This window comes from Amia ocellicauda, chromosome 5 (genome assembly GCF_036373705.1).
Source record: "Amia ocellicauda isolate fAmiCal2 chromosome 5, fAmiCal2.hap1, whole genome shotgun sequence".
Classification (NCBI taxonomy): domain Eukaryota; kingdom Metazoa; phylum Chordata; class Actinopteri; order Amiiformes; family Amiidae; genus Amia; species Amia ocellicauda.
Window position 1 is genome coordinate 25,590,949 of NC_089854.1, and position 17,432 is coordinate 25,608,380.

The following is a 17,432-nucleotide window of genomic DNA, read 5'->3' on the forward strand; positions in this document are numbered from 1 at the left end:
CTGTATAAAAGACACCTGTCCACAGAAGCAATCAATCAATCAGATTCCAAACTCTCCACCATGGCCAAGACCAAAGAGCTGTCCAAGGATGTCAGGGACAAGATTGTAGACCTACACAAGGCTGGAATGGGCTACAAGACCATCGCCAAGCAGCTTGGTGAGAAGGTGACAACAGTTGGTGCGATTATTCGCAAATGGAAGAAACACAAAATAACTGTCAGTCTCCCTTGGTCTGGGGCTCCATGCAAGATCTCACCTCGTGGAGTTTCAATGATCATGAGAACGGTGAGGAATCAGTCCAGAACTACATGGGAGGATCTTGTTAATGATCTCAAGGCAGCTGGGACCATAGTCACCAAGAAAACAATTGGTAACACACTACGCCGTGAAGGACTGAAATCCTGCAGCGCCCGCAAGGTCCCCCTGCTCAAGAAAGCACATGTACAGGCCTGTCTGAAGTTTGCCAACATCTGAATGATTCAGAGAAGAACTGAGTGAAAGTGCTGTGGTCAGATGAGACCAAAATCGAGCTCTTTGGCATCAACTCAACTCACCGTGTTTGGAGGAGGAGGAATGACCCCAAGAACACCATCCCCACCGTCAAACATGGAGGTGGAAACATTATGCTTTGGGGGTGTTTTTCTGCTAAGGGGACAGGACAACTGCACCACATCAAAGGGACGATGGACGGGGCCATGTACCGTCAAATCTTGGGTGAGAACCTCCTTCCCTCAGCCAGGACATTGAAAATGGGTCGTGGATGGGTATTCCAGCATGACAATGACCCAAAACACACAGCCAAGGCAACAAAGGAGTGGCTCAAGAAGAAGCACATTAAGGTCCTGGAGTGGCCTAGCCAGTCTCCAGACCTTAATCCCATAGAAAATCTGTGGAGGGAGCTGAAGGTTCGAGTTGCCAAACGTCAGCCTCGAAACCTTAATGACTTGGAGAGGATCTGCAAAGAGGAGTGGGACAAAATCCCTCCTGAGATGTGTGCAAACCTGGTGGCCAACTACAAGAAACGTCTGACCTCTGTGATTGCCAACAAGGGTTTTGCCACCAAGTACTAAGTCGAAGGGGTCAAATACTTATTTCCCTCATTAACATGCAAATCAATTTATAACTTTTTTTAAATGCGTTTTTCTGGATTTTTTTGTTGTTATTCTGTCTCTCACTGTTAAAATACACCTACCATTAATATTATAGACTGATCATTTCTTTGTCAGTGGGCAAACGTACAAAATCAGCAGGGGATCAAATACTTTTTTCCCTCACTGTATGTGATAGGATTTATTATATCAACATTTTTCCTAAATTCATATGTGAAAAGGGGCTTACAGTATTTGGTGATTCTAGTGTATCTGCTCATTAGAGTATCATCCCAACAATGATCACAGAAAAAAGCACAACCAATCACAGCAGCTTCTGTTTGTATTAAATCTCAACTGTCCCTCACTTAAAATACATCCTTTAACATCATCAATACACTGATGACCTTTAGACAATCTGATAGGTGAAACTGGGATGTATAACAAGCGTTTCGACTAAACCAGATAAATGAACTATAGAACCATATGGATCATATTATTATATTACACTGCCAAAATAATGTTTTGTAGCTTTTAAAAATATTTATTTAAATCTGTGCTCATTAATGCAAATGTTGTATTGTATTTGGAGCTGTAATCCCATGCAATCACCATTCATCCACGTGCAGTAGGTCACTTTGTCTTTTCCTTATTTGTCCAATTGTTACACTTGAACCTCATTCAATTTTAAACAGTCCACTGTATGATCAGTTCAGTTGTGTCCTTTGACTGTTCTCTAGGACATGTCCAATTGTCTTAATTTTAATTTTAGTGAAAGTTTGGTGTTAATCTTAAAAATGAAAGTGGTACTGCAATTCTCCTGGTTGCAAAGTAAAACGGGTCATGGTGTCACATAGCAGGACACAACTGGAATCACCAATCTGTGAGCAGATCATTGGAGTTTCCCCAGTGTTCACTTTTTACAAATGGACTGCTGCATACCATCCATCCATCCGTCTTCAAAAAGCTGGAGCTGATCCCGGCAGGCATAGGGCGCAAGGCAGGAACACACCCAGGATGGGACGCCAGTCCATCGCTGGGAAACATACAGACACACACACACACACACACACACACACACACACAGCAATTTTAGAGAGATCAATCAATCTAACCCACGTCTTTGGATGGTGGGAGGAAACCGGACTGCCTGGAGAAAATGCCTGCTGCATACCACTGTCTATAAATGTGAAGAAATAAAAAATTACAGCAGCAAGAGTTCAGGACATTTATATACACAACAATATCGTTGTGCTGTCAAGTCAGTATAGAAAACCAACATCATGACCAGCTTCAGATATGTTGCAGGGCTGGGGGTCCCAGTTTGGTCCTGGCTTGGTATTTGCTAGTGTATTTGAGACATTAGTGTGTGAGTTGGGACTATGTTTATAAAATGCGTGTGCTCTAGCATAGATTCCACATTAAACCATAGAAGCACAGGCAGGTTGACCTGCATGCGGGATTCATCTCTCTGGTTAAAATAATACAATATTTATTCTTGGTCTTCATTACAAAATTCAAACAGCTTCAAAAAATAAAATAAAAATAACATGATCCAGCACATCTTGCAATTGCAATAAAAAAGAACAACGTAAGCAGATACATTTGCAATCATCCTGTGATGTATTTATGATAGAAATGAACAAAAAGCATACTCTTCATATTGATGTGTATCACTGAAAATAAGGCAAAAAGTAGCTTTTGACACAAGTCACTTGTTGAATGTTAAAATGTGCAACGTGTCACATAAAGCAGCTACGAAACTGGCGTCTGCTGGTTCAGTATCATCTAATTTATTCATTTATTTCCATCTCTCACGTTGCCAGTTCAAGTTTCAGAGGAAGAGCAGGCGGTGGCTTTGAAGTGTTTCTTTCTTGGACAGTCTTGCTTTCCCTCGCTGAGGCCCCAGATGCAGCAGACACGGCTCAGTCCAGCCCGTTGAACAGAGGCCTGCACTGCGGACTGAGTTTGACCTCCAGTACTCCATCAGGGGCACACACCCAGGGGTCGAAGGTCGCCCACTGCCACTTGAGCAACTGGTCCCTCAGCTGCTGCAGCAAGTCTCTATGGGCCGGGTCGGCGGCCAGGTTTTGGGTCTCGCTGGGATCCGCGCTGGTGTTGTAAAGCTCCCACCGGTCTCGGTAGTAATAACTCTGCAGAGTCTTGAACCAGCTGGTGGGATGGTGGCTCTGGGTCCTGTTCAGCAGGTCCTGGAACGTGGGGGACACATAGAAGTCCTGGTCGATAGGGAAGGGCATCTTGAAGTTGAGGTTGTGGATGAGGCGGTAAGGGCCTTCATGGACCGCCCTCATCGGGTAGTACATTGTGACCTCGTGGTGACCCTGGCTGGCATAGACTGTGGCCCAGGGCTGCTCCGAGACCAGCGCTGGCAACAGGGACTTCCCAGTGAGCTGGACCTGCTGCTTGTTTCTGAAGATACTGTAAGCAGGGTAGGGGATGGAGTACCAGTCCAGGATGGTGGGAGTGATGTCTGCTCGGGACAGTGGAAAGACCAGAATGTCAAGGAGATTCTGCTGAATTATAACCAATCAATATTAAAACATCCTCCCGGGAATTCAGTCATACTGTGACCCTGTACTGGATGCAGTGGCTGTTAAACATTAATTAATTACTGAAAGAATTAATGAAGGGTTGAATGAGCAGTGATTTCGTTTCTCAGGAGCCCTTAGTCAAAACTCTGTAGGGATGTTTAAACTTATCTGTCCTGCAGCACCATCTTGTGGCTGGTTGGTAGCATGACAAGTGTTCTTGTGCTGACAACATGAAGGTGGCTAAACCTCATTAAAAAAAAAGACTAAAGCACAGAGGTGGTTTACCTAGCAAGCTGACGTAAGACTGGCTGACTTGTCCCCAGCGCTGAGTGTGCTCCGGAGAGGACAGCAGCATGGGCTCCGCTGTGCCAGACCAGTACAGGTTGGTCCTCCCATTAGGGAAGGGGATCCCATTGTCCGAGCTGTACATCACCAGCGTGTCGTTCTCGAACCCGGCATCACGGAGCTCCTCGAGAATCAGACCAATACCTGATTGTGAAACGCAAAGACCACGACAATGAAGCCTGCATAAGTCCGGCCTCCTTTAACAATCCTGCCGACGTTGACAGCACTCACCTTGGTCCAGCCTGCTGACAGTGGTGTACTGCGCTGCCAGATCAGCCCTGGCTGCTGGGGTGTCTGGTATGAAATATGGCACCTGCCAAGGTTTAAAACAGTTACTAAGGCACTGACTCTGAAGCCAAATGAAAAAGTAGACAAGTAGGTGACAGTACTGGGTCTCACCTTGACCTGTTCGGGAGTGTAGTGCTGGGGCTTCCAGTCGGGAATCCAGCCCATTCCGCTTTCCCCGTTCCCGAACTTCTCACAGAAGGCTCCGTACTGGGGTTGGGAGTGGCCACAGCGGTGCGGGTCGTGGAACGCGACATACAAGAAAAACGCCCTGAAGAGGTAGGGGATAGAATGGCAAATTTAATTTGGCCAGACTGGGATTGTAAATGACACGGCCACCTGCCATCTCACTCACACGAAAATACTTTTGCTGGTGCCATATTCCCTATTTCCTGTTGCAAAGTTTGCTTTTCATTGGTTAGGGGATCCACTTACTTTTCAATTACAGAGCCGTATAAGCAAGAGCAAGACTGAGAGAGGAAAAAAAAAACAGCTGCATGGAGGTTAAAGTGCTTGTATCTGTACATAAGAAAGTTTACAAACGAGAGGAGGCCATTCTCCCCATCATGCTCGTTTGGTGTCCATTAATAACTAAGTGATCCAAGGATCCTATCCAGTCTATTTTTAAATGTTCCCAAAGTGTCTGTAAGTTCCCAAAGTATCTGTAAGTCTCAAATCAGACGGTTGTAGCTCAGCACTGTACCTGTCGTCCTTGGCTTGGAAGAACTTGCGGACCAGCAGCTTGATTTTCGTGATGTTCCGGCCCACTTGGAGCACAGAGTTGTTTTCCTCAGTGTACGCAAAGTCAAATGGATAAACCTCTTCTGGGCCAACATGCTTCTTCCCTATGATACCTGTGCAATACAAAGCATCCGGTAGAAGCTTTAAGACTTAATACAAAGTACAAATCCTTATTTTCAAATCAGTATAGGTGATTGATTGATTGGATGATTTTATAAAGAAGATACTTTGCTGAATTTTCTAGAATTATGTGCAAACACTGTACAGGGTATGAGATATACTTCATCCAGTCATCAACAATCACATCCCTGCAACAATTAGTCATAATTTTGCAAAGAAAAGCAAGCAAACTATTTGGTTAATACCAAGACAATAGCTGAACTGCATCTATGCGGTTGAACCAATCTTATAGTTATATGCATCACATTTTACTTACAGTGAGGGGAAAAGGTATTTGATCCCCTGCTGATTTTGTACGTTTGCCCACTGACAAAGAAATGATCAGTATATAATTTTAATGGTAGGTGTATTTTAACAGTGAGAGACAGAATAACAACAAAACAATCCAGAAAAATGCATTTCAAAAAAGTTATAAATTGATTTCCCTCACTGTATGAGCCTCACTAGATGCCCTATTCCTGTGCAGAGTTCGGGACCTGCACAGGCCTTAGTCCAGCTTTTCTTTTCTTTATTACCTGTGCGTATATTGGCTTGACTCAGCAGCAGGGGCAAGCTCCTCACGCCATCGAAGGAATTGAAATGGTGGACATCCTGATGCAGGCCGTACATGCCATTCTGGTGCTAACAGTGGGAATAAATCAGAGAGGGGAAACCAGTGTAATGATTAATATTAACTGAAATGATTGGTCTTAACATGTTAAGGATCAGCAAATTATGCTGGTCAGCAAGATTAGTTTGGAAGGTTTTGCAGACTAAGGCTTTTCTACAAGATAAGCTGAAAGATAAACTTCCTCTCTCAGTGTTCATTTGTGGGCTTCCTGCTTTTAACTTAAGGCTGGATATGCACTGAAGACAATGGATGCATCCGTTTCCATGATGGGAGGAACCCAACGATCGTAGAGCCCACATAACCACAAGCTTATTGCCCAGCCCATGAACCAACAGTGTATAAAACCTATAACATACTTGTAAACCTTTAAGACTAACCGAGGCACTGCCCTAAAGTTACTCTGCTCCGTGACTCCTCCACTTCATTAAAGAAAGGTTCTTCAGGGGAAATCAGAGCATGTCTGGAAACCCCTTAGATCAGGAAATATATGGCTTTCAATGCACTCGCAGAGAGAAGTATCAGTTTCTGGTTCCTCTTAGACTTGTGTCTCTGAAAAAGTGGATCACAATTTTAAATACTGTATAGGCAGAGGTAATAATGATTATAATAATTCTAATCATTTCAGATTATACCTGGAAAAAATATCTATTGCATTTGCAGTTTACTTGAGTATGATTTACGTGGATAATGCTGAGCACCCAGGTCACAGGTCTGAGCGGGGGTACCTGGGGCAGGCCGGTGAGGATGGTGGAGCGGCTGGGCGAGCAGCTGCTGACGGAGGTGAAGGCGTTGTGGAAGATCAGGCTGCGCTGTGCCAGGGCGTGGAGGTGGGGGGTGTGGATGGCAGAGTTGTTGTACACATCTGTCTCAAAGCCAGCATCATCAGCTGGGGGAGGGAAACAGTCTAAAAGTGTGCATCTCTTCCTTTCAAACTGTGCAGATCAATACACTCATATATCAATGCACACATGCACAGACAAGTGACACAATGGTTCCTGCTGGTACTGCACTAGAACTACCTCAGAAAATAAACTTGTACTTGTGATATAGTAAATACAGGCCCTACTTATTACATATTACTAATTATTATTATTATTATTATTAGATCTTACTAAAGAGAGAGCTATCTGATAGTTCATAGTCTCTTTACTGTTTAGTGTAATGTAGTAAACTCACCAATTATAAGCAGAACGTTTCTTTTCTTCGCTCCAACGATGATACCGATATTTAACAATATGAACAGAAACTGTGTAAAGGCCATTTTTTTAGATTATTTAAATAGTCAGATTAGCATGCATTTAGTTAGCTAAACTTGTATTAGTCAAGTTGATTAAAACAAAACAAATCGCATGTTTTCGTGACGGGTGCTTAAGCTAGTCACGTTCTAAAAGTGTAACCAATGCCAGTTTCTCCTCTCATAACAACAGAAAGGCGTTTAACTCTTCTGTGATTGAAATACATCACAGTCGCTTCAGTACTTGTTTGCGGAAGTAGTGCTGCTTCCGCCACGCCTTCCGGGATCATGTGACGCTCAGTCATGTGACCACGCCTGAACACGAGCTCTCGCACGAAAAAGCTGCGATCATGTGACACTGCTCCCTTCACACTCTGCAACTAACACGCAATTGTGGAGGAAGTGGTTGGATTATGACTGCAGTGATTCATAGGGAAGCTGTCTTGTTAATATTTATAGTTTTATTATTTAAATCAGTAGTTTCGTTTGTTTTTATTTTTGAATCTCTCCGTATTTTTAAATCGCATACTAAGAGAATATCCTGGACTCATGTACGCAACTGATCTACACGCTTTTCACTAAGTGTATCTTCTTTTTAATGTGAGATGACGCCGGTGATGTGGATTTAACTAGAAGATAATGATCGCAGCCCGTTGTTGACCCCCTACCCCCTGGTCTTCCAGGGGCACAAGCTAAGTATTGCTTGATATGTAAGTGGATATCTTGATTTATAGTTATACTTTTCTCTGTGTTGTCTCAATATAGGTAAAGGTATGAACACTGTTAATGTTACTTGTTTACATTTTCAGAGACGCATATTGTCAAAACAAGAAATACAATTGTAGTATTTTTGAAACACTTTGATGTGTAATATGTAAACCTTAAGGTTTCATACATATATTTACTAAAATGCTACAAAGCTTTTCCTGAAGCACAATTGCAAGCGCAGTTTGTGTTACTAATGACAATCCAGTTGCTTTGCCATCGTACCTCCAGTTTAAACTTGAGAAGATACTTGATACACTTGAATGCACAATCATTCGTCATTGATAGAAATGTCTCAAGGAAAGGAAAAACATAAAATATATACAGAATCTAGCTTATTGTGTTGTGTAAACTCTAGTTTATGAACAACCTTTTGTGTGTTAATAGTCATATGACATTCACTTGTGATCTAGATGAAAGAGGAATTATTTTTTTATAGCTGTGAAAAATCCAGAAAGGCATTAAAAGCCTTGTAAATAACCTTTTGGCAAACTGATTGGTTAAACGAGTTTATGCTGTGGTCCTTTAATTCAAAATACTGATAAAGACTAACTTGTTTTCCTCCACAAGTGAGCACTGGTAGTATGCATTGATAAAATACTTTTCTCTTCAGCCAAATGGGTGGATTTCAGCTGACCTGATATTATTGAATTATGCTTTTCTTTTCTTTAAAGAATGGGGGATAAAGCTGAAAGCGAGGTCTTGATGGATACCTCCTGGCGCGTTGTGGGGTCCACCCAGGACAGGCTCAGAGCCTGGTGGTGCTCATGCTGCACTCTGAAAAAGAGGCTTCCCATCCTCGGGTGGCTGCCCAGGTACAGTCTGGGCTGGCTGCAGATGGATCTGATCGCTGGTATGACTGTGGGGCTGACGGCGGTGCCACAGGTGCTGGCTTATGCAGAAGTTGCTGGCCTTCCTGTACAGGTGTGTAAACAAGGATGTTTAACCTGGTAAAATAAATATACACACAGAATGCAAAAGTGCACTATAATCACATGATAGAATGAAAGCACAGAACTGAGGTGGAACTGCATAATTTAATATAACAGACAGCTCTTTTAATGCACACTTTTTACTTCTTGCACAGCTACTGTGAATGACCAAGTACGAATCCCCTTTGAATTATGCACCACATTTGTATTAATACTTAATTAGAGTACACTCTCAGGTTGCACTCTAAGGTTGCAGAGTGTAGTCCATGTTTTTGTATGGTTTGTTAGTTTTTCACTCACTGACATTTATTCCCCTTTGCCTTGCAGTATGGCCTGTACTCTGCCTTCATGGGCTGCTTTATTTACTGCATCTTTGGCACCTCTAAGGACGTGACGCTGGGTCCCACAGCGATCATGTCCCTGCTCTGCGCTTCTTACATAGATGGTGATCCTGTTTATGCTGTGCTGCTGACTTTCCTTTCTGGGGTCATCCAGTTGTCTATGGCCATTCTTCAACTTGGTGAGCATTTTCTATGTATATGTTGTTTATCCCCTCAATACCCCTTGTGTATTCATTCAGCAGTATTTTTCCTCAAAATGTATTCCTGTTTGGATACCAATTCTTGTCAAGTATGTTAAACCTGACACTGGATGCAGTTCAGCTCAACAGTACACTGTTACCTTAACCATTAAACTTAAAAGGTTGAATATGAGAAATAAGGAAGTGGTTAAATACGATGGGGTGAGAGCTTTTACCACCAACCACCCATATTGCTTCCTGAGTAATTACTGACATCTATTTTACAGCTGCAGTATAATTAACTCTCCAGTGTGTTGACATTTCACTTGTTTGTGGTGAAGAAGGAGCAAGACATTATAGTTATTTTTAATTTTTTTATGTAAGTGTTGTATTGTTTCTTTATCTTTATCAAATGGCTGCTGTTGAGTTTCCCTGCTGTGATACTGATTTCTATTAAAAATGGCCTCTTGTCTGTAATCTTGTAGGTTTTCTGTTGGATTTCATTTCCTTCCCCGTCATCAAAGGATTCACTTGTGCTGCTGCTATAACCATTGGCTTTGGACAGGTCAAGGTGAGGATCATTGTGCTATTCCAGTAGTCAGAGGTAGAACAGTCATGCAAAGAGGCCATCGACTATAATTCATGAGAGAGTTTCGATATGCTTGAATTGACAGTGCCTAGTACAACCAAATATTCAATGACCACTGTTTAAAGGAGAAGTAAAATGGGATAGCTCGAATTAAATACACAAACACATCAACCAGTAAACATTCAGATTATATTATTTTATTCAGTTATATTATTCTTGCTTGCAAACGGAAGGATGCTACCGATCAGCAGAAATTAACAATAAAATCATTCCTGGCGTCATCCTTTTTTCTTTCTCAAAAATCAAATAAAAAAAATGAATTCAAGCCATGGACAGGAAATAAACATCTGTATGACGCATTATTTCTTCTGCAGTTTAACAACTGTTTCCTGTAAAGCACAGTAGGTAGCACTATGAACAAGCACTCTAAAAGTATAAAACCAAATATGCACCGACAATACACAATGATATGAGCAATTGTTTTCGAAGGCAAGGAAACCCTACTTTATGATGAAAAAGCAAATACTTGACCCTTATTCTTGCTCTGAACACAACCCTATAATTTGTTAATTTTGGGGATCCTTTAAAAATCTATTGATTATTTTCCTTAGCTGTCAGTCTTAGATCTCTTAAAACAAACCCTGACATGTTCATGAAAGGCACACAGGAGCTGGATAGTGAGGTCAGCTTGGCCTTCTTCAGTGGTAATTCACTAAATCTGTTTGGATATTGTCTTACAGCTGTCATTCTAAAAGCATTGACTTTAGTTGATCTCAGCGTGACAAATAATAGGCATTGTGCACAGCCTGCACATTGTATTGTTTTCAGTTTCAGAATCTGAGTTGGACTCAGTGTCATAATGGATAAACACAATAATTTAAAGCTGCAGGAACGATCACACATTCGGAGATGCTTTGACATAATCAAAATGCCTGATTTGGACGCTTATCATTTAAAGATGATGGTAGTTTAAAGTGTTTTCATGTCCGCTATTTAGTTTAGTTTTCCATTAATGTTGTAATGTTATACTGAGATTGTCTAGACACAAGTAATTATTTCCATTTACTGCGTCTACAACAGCTGTGATTGTTACAGAGAGAAGATTCTCAACATAGGGTCTTGTCTTCTCTGCAGAACATCCTTGGTCTTCAGCACATTCCCCAGCAGTTTTTTCTGCAGGTGTACTACACATTCCACAACATCTGCCAAACCAGGTGTGCAATACGTTTTGTTTGTGAAACATTTTTTCTTTTAACTGAATGGATTTGTTGTTTTCCACATATGCAAGCTAGTTTCACGAAGTTGAGGCCACATTGGGATTTATTAAAGTGGAATATTTTGTTGTTGTTGTTGTTGTTGCATTTAATATTGATATTTTATGGACAAACATCACAGTGGAAAACAGTTTGAATTCTTAAACGTCATATCGAATCTAAATTGACATTTCGTGACTTGCAGTAGCCATTATTAATTCAGTAAAAAACGTGTCTTGTATTGGTTGGCATGCAAGGTTGTAAGCTTAATTATGCAGACAGTACCTGCAGATTCGGATGGTGAGATGAGAGCAGGGAGTCTTCCTCCTGAAAACAACACAGTCCCTGGACTAGGGCTGGGATTGAATCACAAATTCGAACCACGCTGTAAGAAATCCACAAACCTGTTTTCAGTGGTGGCTTTATTTATTGTCAGATGCTTTTATCTTCTGCTTAAAAATATAACAGCTGTCTAGATCAGATCTGTAGTTTGCTATTAGTGTGTGGGTTTTGCATAGTGCGTAGTGCAAGATTTGTTTAATCCAGCCCAAGGAATGGTACAGATTAAAAGCAGCATGCTCTGGATGTTTTATTCCACAGGGTGGGGGACCTGGTCCTGGGGGGAGTCAGTCTGGTTCTGCTGGTGTTGCTGAAACTCATGAAGGAGGACCTCCGGCCAAATGAAGCGGATGCACCCATTTGTGTCAGAGTGTCACGAGGGATTGTGTGGTTCTTTGGCACAGGTCTGTATCCCTAGAACCTGAATGATGAGTTTTATATGCAAACTATGAGTCATCTTTTTCCTCCTTAAATATTTATTCCTTGCCATGTTTTATTTCCTGAAAATGTCATCCTATGTATTTTATTAGAAATGTCCCAGGATTCTGCAAGTGTTGTTTTGTTACTGGAAATACACCGGTAAACACCGCGGTGCCCTTCCTTGTTTTATGCAGCCCGCAATGCCCTGGTGGTGATTGCGGCCTCCTGTGTGGCCTACGCGTGTGACGTCTCTGGCTATGAGGTGTTTACCGTCACTGGGAAGACCTCCCAGGGCCTCCCACCATTCAGTGCCCCTCCTTTCACAGAGACCACCTGGAACGGAACTGTAATTCCCTTTGATGAAATCACACAGGTGAGAAAGTGTCAGCTCTCATCTCAGTATGGTGGGATGGAGCTGGTATTTAATTTAGTTTCCTTGGGAATTAATATTTAAATGTATGATGAACTAAAAGGTTTGATGTTTATTTTTCCCCGCTAGTACTTTGTAACTGAAATATAAATTGTAATGATATAATCCTACAGCCCCATCCTGTGTTTTTTTTCAAAAGGGCCAATAACAAAGAATGGATTTGAATATTGTCCCATAGTCATGTGAGCAGCAGAAAACCATGGACTAAACTTTTCTTTAATCTTAGAAAGTCTTAAATGTTCCTCCTTTGTCCCAGGATTTAGGGTCTGGCCTGGTAGTCATTCCCCTGATAGGTTTGCTGGAGAGTATCGCCATAGCCAAGGCATTTGGTAAGTATATGTGGTGATGAAGTGCCGAATGTAAGATTATGTATACCCCTACATCCATCAGTCAATCAATATGTTGATTTATTTCTTATCTCTTTTATATAGGTAGTCAAAATGATTATCGTATTGATGCCAACCAGGAGCTTTTTGCAATTGGTATGTACTGAATTATTGTCTCAGTTTTCTCCAATGTCTGCTTACCCTGTTAGAGTTCCCAGTATGCACTTCTGTCAGTTATGACATACACTGAGCAATGCTTAGTGTTAGCACTAAAAATATGTTATACATTTCAGGGGTGTGTGAATATGTTTTTGAATTTGTTGAAACATGATTAATTTGAATACCCTTTCTGCCTAAAACTACATTACGCATTCAGAATCACAGCGACAGATGCCTTCATAGTCCTCTGTTGCTTTGGTAGTACCATCAGCACCATAATAGTTTGCCAATTGTAATTGCTTCAACAATGTTTTCATACTCTTGTTCTGCAGGTCTTACAAATATAATGGGATCTTTTGTTTCTGCGTATCCGGTCACGGGGAGCTTTGGAAGGTAGGGGAGCCCTGAGGGGACGCTGCACTTCACTAGTACAGCGTCTCAAGATTATGAGGTCCATTAGGTTGCCACAGAATTCCTGTAGTTTGATTGTCTGGTGTCTCACTCTGAGGTGTGATCCTGTTTGTGTTGTGTACCTGCAGGACGGCGGTGAACTCGCAGACGGGGGTGTGCACTCCGGCGGGGGGAGTAGTCACTGGTAAGCTTTTTTACTAGAACATTAAATGCCAAATTTGAAATGGAAGTTTAATGCAAGAAACTCTTTGAGGCATTGACACAACAAAAATGTGGGGGAGTAGAATTTCTATAGGCACGGTATAAGGGGATATGTGTCTATATTCAGTTATATCTGCATGTGTTATTTCGCTCTCAGGTGTGATCGTGCTGCTGTCCTTGGCCTACCTTATGCCCCTATTCTACTACATTCCTAAGGCGGCGCTGGCGGCTGTCATTATCTGTGCTGTGGCCCCCATGGTGGACTGCTCTGTAATCATAAAGCTCTGGAGAGTCAAGAGTAAGTGCAGGAGAGATGTCCGCCCTCAGACAGGGGTGGCATTGCTTTAGGAAAACTGGTGTCATCGGAACCGGTGTCATCAGGATGTGAGCAAACTGGTCTTTAGTTTTCACTGAGATCTTGTTTCCTGTTTCACAATTACCTTAAAGTATTGTTTTAAGAGTACTTTGCCGAGAAACCGGACTTCACTTCAGTGGAACAGTACAGTATGCGGTTGCTGGTGTAACATGAATCGCAAACAACAATGTTTTGAAAGGCTGCCAGAGACTGTGTACCAGTGTTTCTCCCTTTTATGTTTTTCCTACATTCATTATTCATTACTTGGGTCCTTTCCCTCAGTCCTAAAGGTTTAAGGACTGTGCTATAGTATGTGTGCAGGTGAACATGGTTTTAGTTTTATATTATTTTAAGTGCAGCTTATTCCTCTTCTCAGAGTTGGATCTCCTGCCTTTCCTGGTGACATTCCTACTCAGTTTCTGGGAGGTACAGTATGGCATTGTTGGGGGCATAGCGGTGTCTGGTTTCATGTTGCTCTACAATATTGCAAGACCAAAATTAAAGGTATGTGGGTCAGCTGGACATTCATCTGCAAACCGCCTTATGATTCAAAATCCGATAAGTGAGATTGTGAAATGTGATGCCCGGTTTCTTTGAAGGTGTCAGATGATGATGTCCTTGTGGTGGCGCTAGACAATGGACTGAACTTTCCTGCTTCTGAATACATCAGCAACGTCTTGTACACAGAGGCTTTACTAGGTATCAGGAGAGGAAAACCTGGGATGTTAACAAAACAGTCATTTTGTTTCTAGTCTCTTCCTACTTTTACTGTTTTATAAAAAAAAATGTTAGAAATCTAGAAATACAAATATAATGTGATAATAAAAGATCAGCAAAATTTGGTAGTTTCTAGCAGATTTTAAATTACATTAAATTTTAATTTTAAATTAAACAAAGCAAACATTGTTCTTTTCCTTCATGACTTAGTGGTTTATGATGGTAAAATCTGTCATGCTTTCATTTTCAACAGTACTACCCAAATGTAATTATAACTCATCTTGCTTTTATTTGATCTGTATGTTGACATTATATTTCAGTTCACTTAACCTACATGTTTTAAATAACCACAACATGCAAAACAGTGGTATATTAAGGAATGTAACTCGTGGTATTTTGCTTGTTTTTCAGTGTCCCCTCCTCGCTCTGCCATTCTTGATTGTCATCATGTCAACAACATCGACTACACTGTAGTGAATGAAATCAGGGACCTGCTTCGCCAGTTCGACCTCAGAGGAGTCTGTCTAGTTTTCTCTGGGTTATCGGTAAGCTTGTTTAATTTAAAATAAAATAGTTCCAGAAAAAGTCTGTCTGTTCTGAAATATATGGGATGTTATTTTAGGATTCACCCAAGACGCCCATAGTCTCACCGTGAAATAATTTAATGGTTAGACCACCACCCTCTTGGGAAAGACTCAATGGCTTTCTTTTGGGTCTAGATTGCGGTTCTGGAGGTCCTGCTGGCCGCCGAGCTGCCGGGCCTGAGACACATGGACAGCGTGGATGCCGCCCTGCAGTCTCTCTCTGGAAACAAAGCCTTCAATTAACACCGCAGAGTCTCCACACCCATGGATGTGTGGTGTCCGATTACTGCCCTCCTCTGTAGCTGGGATGGACAGCTCCTGTCCTGATGGGCCATAGGGGTCTTTTTCTTGGTTTGCAAGTCAGGTGTTCATTACTTCATGATCTGGATAAGAAGTCCAGTTGCCTGCTCTTTCCAGGATTTTATCAATTGCTCATTGATAGGTATGTCTAAAACCTGGCAGGATCCTGCCTTTGGGGACTGAAATTGCCCATCCCTGCAGCAAAGCGTTCTCTTGCCACCTTTATAAGAGCAACCAGTTTCCAGTTGGTTCACATTCTTTGAACCTTTTGATTCTAATGTTCATCTCTTTGAAGCACAAAATTAATTAAAACAAAGAAAGACAAAGGAGTTAAAAGTTTACCTCCGATCAGATTTCTGTTCTTGGGAGCATGCGTTGCACAAGTAAAATGAGTCGTCACTTTATAGTTGTTTTCGTTAAAACATTTAATGTTTTTTTCAAGCTAATCATTGCATTGATTCAGATTTAAAGTTAATTTAGGGGTCAGATATATTAAGTAAATATGATGGTATACCTTAAGTATGGTGTTGCAACAGCCCAAGATTAAATTGCAAGTCAATTCTTATTTCCACACATGCAGCATTGCAATTAATTGTGAATCACATTCTTACAAGAGTAAATCTGCAACACAAACCTCATCTGAGTCACATTCACTTACTCAGTTTAATGTCAACAGAACTAAACCTTTTAGAGGAACTGGATCAGAGCAAACCTCTTCTAACAAGGTATGAAGGATTGACATTTCTGTAGGACCTAGGCAAATGCCCTTTGGATTAAAAATATAATGTATATTATACACATGGTGCTGGCTGAATACAGAAGACAATAACATCCACTGTTAACATTTCAACTAAATATCTATTGTGACACCACACGATTGATTTGAAGACGCACTACATTGAAATATTTCACATTTCTTTTTGTGAATATTGTTGTACATCTTTGGGAAACTGATCAGTGGTACATGTAGTTTTGTTTGTGGATTAATTGTTAGAATATGCTTTGGAAAGTAATTTCCATATAGAACAAAAAGCAAGATACTTGTTAGAAGGTTTAATTTAAACTTTTAGAGGTTATGACTAGCATAGAAAACTTATTTTTATACTATGTATGTTTTATGGTAAGATTTTTAAAGTTGCTAGCAATGAATGTACTACAAACTGACCAAAAGGCCATTTACATTCTACTTTCTTTAAACAAACAAAACAAAAAAACATTAATAAGCATTAATAAGTGTAATATTGTACATCAAGATTGCTTTGTCATCACTGCAAAAACCCAGTGCTAGAAAACTGTATTAGGGACATTCTCAGTGCAGTGATGTTGTATGAGACAGTGCTTGCAGAGTATAACTTAATTGCTGGGGTTATTCATTAATGGGATATTTCTATTGCACTATAAGAATATTTTTCTTGTTAAATGTCTGACAAATATAATATTACATTATATATATCAGATGCACTCAATTACAACTGACAACTGTGTTTTGTATAATAAAAATCTTTATTTTAATACTGACTGATTTTGTATTATTATTATTTTTTTAATTGAATGTATTGAATAATACAAAAACAAATCCTACAATGTTATTACTCTACACCAGTGGTGTATGGCAGGGGGTCCCCACGACCAGGATTGAGAACTAGTGCTCTACATAGATTAAACCAATTTAAAAGATTAAATACAGAAAGTTTTAAAACTATGGGTATGTATGTTTTTTCATTTTGCAATCACAAGGTTGTTATACAAATGAGTCATAGGAACAAGAAAAGGAAGTGATTAAAGAAGAGATGAGAAGTGTTGACTGTAACCATGGACAAGTATGTGTGAGCCGGCTGCAGCCCTTAATTCCAATAGTTTTCTTATTGCCCAAATGTCACTATTAATGTGTATTTACAGCTTTCATTTTATAAGCCAGTGTATATTTGTATGTAAATATGATGCAATAGGAACAAAACACATTATTTGCCAAAGAGGTGCTAACAGTTGCTCATGACAAAGCATAGTTATTTTTCGGTACTAAATTTGACGGAGACAATTCCGGGGCACGCATCTCGTGGTCGGGCACCTGTATAACCACTCCAAAAATTAGCACT

The 17,432-nt window shown here is 40.8% G+C and overlaps 2 protein-coding genes across 4 annotated transcripts; one reads left to right on the top strand and one right to left on the bottom strand.

The window, feature by feature from the left end:
- Positions 1 to 2,558: 2,558 nt before the first annotated feature.
- Positions 2,559 to 7,298, bottom strand: sgsh (N-sulfoglucosamine sulfohydrolase (sulfamidase)). Of its 2 annotated transcripts, XM_066704588.1 has the most exons (8): positions 6,978 to 7,298; positions 6,527 to 6,687; positions 5,707 to 5,812; positions 4,974 to 5,124; positions 4,385 to 4,541; positions 4,217 to 4,298; positions 3,926 to 4,129; positions 2,559 to 3,579 (listed from the first exon to the last, which is right to left on the bottom strand). In XM_066704588.1, exons 1-8 carry the CDS (start codon positions 7,060 to 7,062, stop codon positions 3,014 to 3,016), a joined length of 1,512 nt encoding a protein of 503 aa, XP_066560685.1. In that variant the 5' UTR covers positions 7,063 to 7,298; the 3' UTR covers positions 2,559 to 3,013. The 2 variants fall into 2 exon arrangements, with proteins under 2 accessions (XP_066560685.1, XP_066560686.1); XM_066704589.1 differs by lacking the exons at positions 6,527 to 6,687; positions 6,978 to 7,298 and adding an exon at positions 6,179 to 6,497.
- Positions 7,299 to 7,383: 85 nt separating this feature from the next.
- slc26a11 (solute carrier family 26 member 11) lies at positions 7,384 to 16,854 on the top strand. Of its 2 annotated transcripts, none has more exons than XM_066704583.1 (16): positions 7,384 to 7,745; positions 8,475 to 8,724; positions 9,060 to 9,252; positions 9,738 to 9,823; positions 10,937 to 11,055; positions 11,695 to 11,837; positions 12,048 to 12,226; positions 12,540 to 12,612; positions 12,715 to 12,765; positions 13,101 to 13,161; positions 13,308 to 13,363; positions 13,538 to 13,678; positions 14,112 to 14,239; positions 14,335 to 14,434; positions 14,864 to 14,997; positions 15,172 to 16,854. In XM_066704583.1, exons 2-16 carry the CDS (start codon positions 8,476 to 8,478, stop codon positions 15,277 to 15,279), a joined length of 1,821 nt encoding a protein of 606 aa, XP_066560680.1. In that variant the 5' UTR covers positions 7,384 to 7,745; position 8,475; the 3' UTR covers positions 15,280 to 16,854. The 2 variants fall into 2 exon arrangements, with proteins under 2 accessions (XP_066560680.1, XP_066560681.1); XM_066704584.1 differs by having other exon boundaries at positions 10,976 to 11,055.
- The last annotated feature ends 578 nt before the right edge of the window (positions 16,855 to 17,432 follow it).

Coding starts and splice junctions, on each gene's coding strand:
- sgsh (XM_066704588.1), bottom strand. CDS start 7,062: ATGGCCTTTACACAGTTTCTGTTCATATTGTTAAATATCGGTATCATC. Junction 6,688..6,977: donor AAACGTTCTGCTTATAATTG/GTGAGTTTACTA, acceptor TCCCTCCCCCAG/CTGATGATGCTGGCTTTGAG. Junction 5,813..6,526: donor TCCTCACCGGCCTGCCCCAG/GTACCCCCGCTC, acceptor TCCCACTGTTAG/CACCAGAATGGCATGTACGG.
- slc26a11 (XM_066704583.1), top strand. CDS start 8,476: ATGGGGGATAAAGCTGAAAGCGAGGTCTTGATGGATACCTCCTGGCGC. Junction 11,056..11,694: donor CACAACATCTGCCAAACCAG/GTGTGCAATACG, acceptor TTTATTCCACAG/GGTGGGGGACCTGGTCCTGG. Junction 13,162..13,307: donor GTCACGGGGAGCTTTGGAAG/GTAGGGGAGCCC, acceptor GTGTACCTGCAG/GACGGCGGTGAACTCGCAGA.